The sequence below is a fragment of the Nannospalax galili genome, unplaced genomic scaffold, assembly GCF_000622305.1.
Source record: "Nannospalax galili isolate Female #2095 unplaced genomic scaffold, S.galili_v1.0 scaffold1050, whole genome shotgun sequence".
Classification (NCBI taxonomy): Eukaryota; Metazoa; Chordata; class Mammalia; order Rodentia; family Spalacidae; genus Nannospalax; species Nannospalax galili.
Window position 1 is genome coordinate 1,415,078 of NW_008329037.1, and position 3,556 is coordinate 1,418,633.

At 43.8% G+C, this 3,556-nt stretch overlaps 1 protein-coding gene across 4 annotated transcripts in view; it reads right to left on the reverse strand.

Moving 5' to 3' along the window:
- Window positions 1-534: 534 nt before the first annotated feature.
- Cspg5 (chondroitin sulfate proteoglycan 5) overlaps window positions 535-3,556 on the reverse strand; it is a 22,237-nt gene continuing 19,215 nt past the window's right edge. The window contains exon 5 of one of the 4 annotated variants that reach the window (XM_008830689.3): window positions 535-1,048. In XM_008830689.3, the coding sequence (XP_008828911.1) occupies window positions 887-1,048 (162 nt within the window). In that variant the 3' untranslated portion in view covers window positions 535-886. The remainder of the gene's footprint in view (window positions 1,049-3,556) is intronic. The other 3 variants (XM_029562280.1, XM_008830681.2, XM_008830710.2) reach the window with 3 other exon arrangements.

The window sequence follows — 3,556 nt, forward strand, 5'->3', positions numbered from 1 at the left end:
AAAGGCATCAGAACTACACCCAGTTTAAAATCAGTGTCTTCATAAGAATAGAAAGAGCCAGGTGTAGTAATATTCCTGTAATACCAGCACTTGGGGGGAGAGGCAGGAGGGTTAGGAGTTCAAGGTCAACTTTAGTGGGTTCCTACATGAGATCCTGTCCAAAAAACAAGAATAAAGAGAAGAAGAAGAGAAATCAGTGCTAGATCCATCCCTCTCTCTACATGCATACTTCATGATGGCTGTATGGGAACTCACAGAGAAGACAGCTCTTTGTAAGGCAGGAAAAGAGGCCTCATAAGAAACCAATCCTTTTGGTACCTTGATCTTAGACTTTCAGCTTCCAGAACTGTGAGAAAATAAGTTCCTATTGTTTAAGGCACAGTCTGTCCTGTTTTACCCCAGCAGCCCAAGGCAATCTGTACCCCATTTCCAAGATTTCAAACATTTTTATACACACATCTCCAACGAAGGGAAGAACTCAATTAGAACTGACAGTGGGTAGGCAGTAGACACAATAGCACAAAAAAAATGGGTAGCTTTTTAAAAAGTTTTATTTCAAGAACTTTGTTTTTTACTGGTATTCCAAAAAAAGGTGGGTCAAAGTACAAAAAAAAAAGTCAGTTGAATAACAGCAGAGGTTTAGAAATCACAGCTGTGGAAGCAACATACAGACAGTACAGACAAAACAATCCAATGTATATAATTCTGTTCCATTTCTTTGCCTATTTTAAGTGTTTTTCCCCCTCCTGTACAAAACACATCAGAGCATGCCATGATATCAGAAAAGAAAGGCTTAACAAATGGCTACATGAGATCGACTCTGTACAAGAGGAGTTTCTGATCCTTCCCTCCCCCGCCCCCCCATGTCCTCTCTTTTCCCTCCTCTTCAGGTTAAGTTATTCTGCAGACAGTTCACCTCCAGCTCAGCCTGCTCACCCTTGCCCCCCTCAAGTTTGGGTGACATGGAGTTCTGGATGTTAAAGGATTCCTCCTCTTTCAGGCAGGACTTGAGAGCTTCTTGGATTTTGTGGGGAGCACTGGAATCATCCTGGAAGAGGAGAAAGTTGGGATGTTGGAGGGAAGGAGGCAACGGGTAGAGCAAAAATTTAATGATCTCAAGTTTTCCTCGCTGGCTGAAAGAAGTACAGCGCTAAGGCCCAAATGAACTGGAAGTACCCAAAGAACTGTGCCAGCAGCTGGTACACGGCCATGGTGGTACACATGTGCAATCCCATGTGCAAATCCCTGTGTTTGCCCATTAAAGATTTGCAGGAAAACCACACAAGTACAGGTCTCCAGCTCCACATTCCAAGCTCTCAGAGGCAACACCTGCCTCATCCTTTCCTGTTAAGACCACTGGTGAGACAATGACAGTCAGTGTGCCTCTTCAGCTCCAGTTCTTTCTCTGGTGCCCCAAATAGCTGCCATAAATGCTCAGAACTCTGCTGATTAATGAGACAGAGTCATGTTTGGCAAGAAAGGTGGAGAATGTCCTCACCTGACTAGCTACTGTTCTTTTAGTATTTAAAATATTTATGTGTGTATGTGTCTGTGTAAATAGATGCATGAATGTGCAGGTACATATCTGTACAGGTCAGAAGAGGGCGTCAGGTGTTCTTCTCCATCATTCTCCTGTTCCTCTGAGGCAGGGTCTCTCCCTGAACCTGGGGTTCCTGATTTCTCAACTGAGCTGGAAGCCAGCAAGCCCCAGCCACCCTCCTGTCTTTGCCCACTTTGGGGCTGGGGTTACAGGTGTGCACAGATCACCTGGCTTCTTATATGAGTCCTGGGATCTGAACTCTGGTCCTCTTGACTTCACAGCAAGCTCTTTTAACTACTGAGCCATATCTCCAGTTCCTATTTGTTTGTTTACACATGTTTCAGGAGGTGGGCTGGACAGTTGGCTCAGCAGTTAAGAGCACTGACTGCTCTTGCAGAGGACCCAGGTTCAATTCCCAGCACCCACATGGTGGCTACGAACCATCCTTAACTCCAGTTCCAGGGGAATTCTACGCCCTCTTCTGAACTCCACAGCATTGCACAACACAGGTGCACTCACATACATGCAGGCAATACACCTAACTCCAGTTCCAGGGGACCTGACGCCCTCTTCTGACCTCCACCGGCACTGCATGACACAGGTGCACTTACTCAATGCAGGCAATACACTTATACACATTATATATATATATATATGAAATATTTTAAAAATTAAATGTTTTTTTCAGTGGGCTAGAGAGATGGCTCAGAGGTTAAGAGTTTAATTCTCAGCACCTACATTAAGTTGCTTACAACCACCTGCAACTCTAGTTCTGAGGGATTCTACTCCTTTGACCTCTGTGGCCACCTGCACTCATGTTCACAGACACATATAGACACCTAGATACACATGTACATATAATTAAAGACAATAAAATAAATCTTTATAAATAGTTTAAATTTTTTTTGTTTTTGTTCTTTTTGAGACAGGGATGCCCAGTAGCCCTAGCTGGCCTGGAACTCACTATGTAGACCAGGCTGGCCTCAATCTCATAGAGATCTGCCAGCCTCTGCCTCCTGAGTGCTGAGATTAAAGATGTGCACCATTATACTCAGCAGTTTAAATTTTTAAAATAATTATTAGCTACTTATACATGGTGGGAAGTGGTATGTGTGCCACAGTGCTCATGTGAAGGTCAGAGGACAACTTGTCAGTTTTCTCCGACCATGTGGATTCTGTAGACTGAACTCAGGCCATCAGGCTTGGTGGCAAGCACCTTTACTAGTTCAGCCATCTTGCCAGCCCTGTTTGTTTCTGGGACAGGGTCTTATGTAGCCCCAACTGACCTTGAACTCTATGTAGCTAAGGATGAACTTGAACTTCTAATATTCTTCTCTCCACCTCCCAAGTCCCAGGATTTCTACAACCATTCTTCCTTTTTTTCTGTTTGCTTGTTTTTTGTTTTTTTGTTTGTTTGCTGTTTTTTTTTTGTTTTTTTGTTTTTTTTTTTTTTTTTTTTTTTTTGTCTTTTTGAGACAGGGTCTCCCTGTAGCCCCAGCTGGCCTGGAACTCACTGTGTAGACCAGACTGGCCTTGAACTCAGAGATTCACCTGCCTGTGTCCCATTGCTGGGATTACCACACCTGGCTTTTTCATTTGTTTTTGAGATAGGTTTCACTTTGTAACCCAGGCTGACATTGAACTTGCTATGTAGCTCAAGCTGACCTCCACATCCTTCTGCCTCAGCCTCCCCAAGTGCTGGGATCACAGGTGTATGCCACCACATATGGTTCATTCTTGCTTTAGCCACTTTCAAAATTCAAGATAGGGGCAAGAGACACAGCTCAACTGGTAAAGTGCTTGCCCAGAATGCAAAAAGCCCTGGGTTCAATTGTATTTTTATTTTGTTTTGTTTTTTGAGACAGGGTCTCTCTGTACTCCAAGCTGGCCTGAAACTTGATATGTAGACCAGGCTGGCCTTGAACTCACAGAGATCTGCCTGGCTTTGCCTCCTGAGTGCTGGGATTAAAGGCTTGTACCACCACACCAAGCTTCAAGGGTACTTTTTTTTTTTTT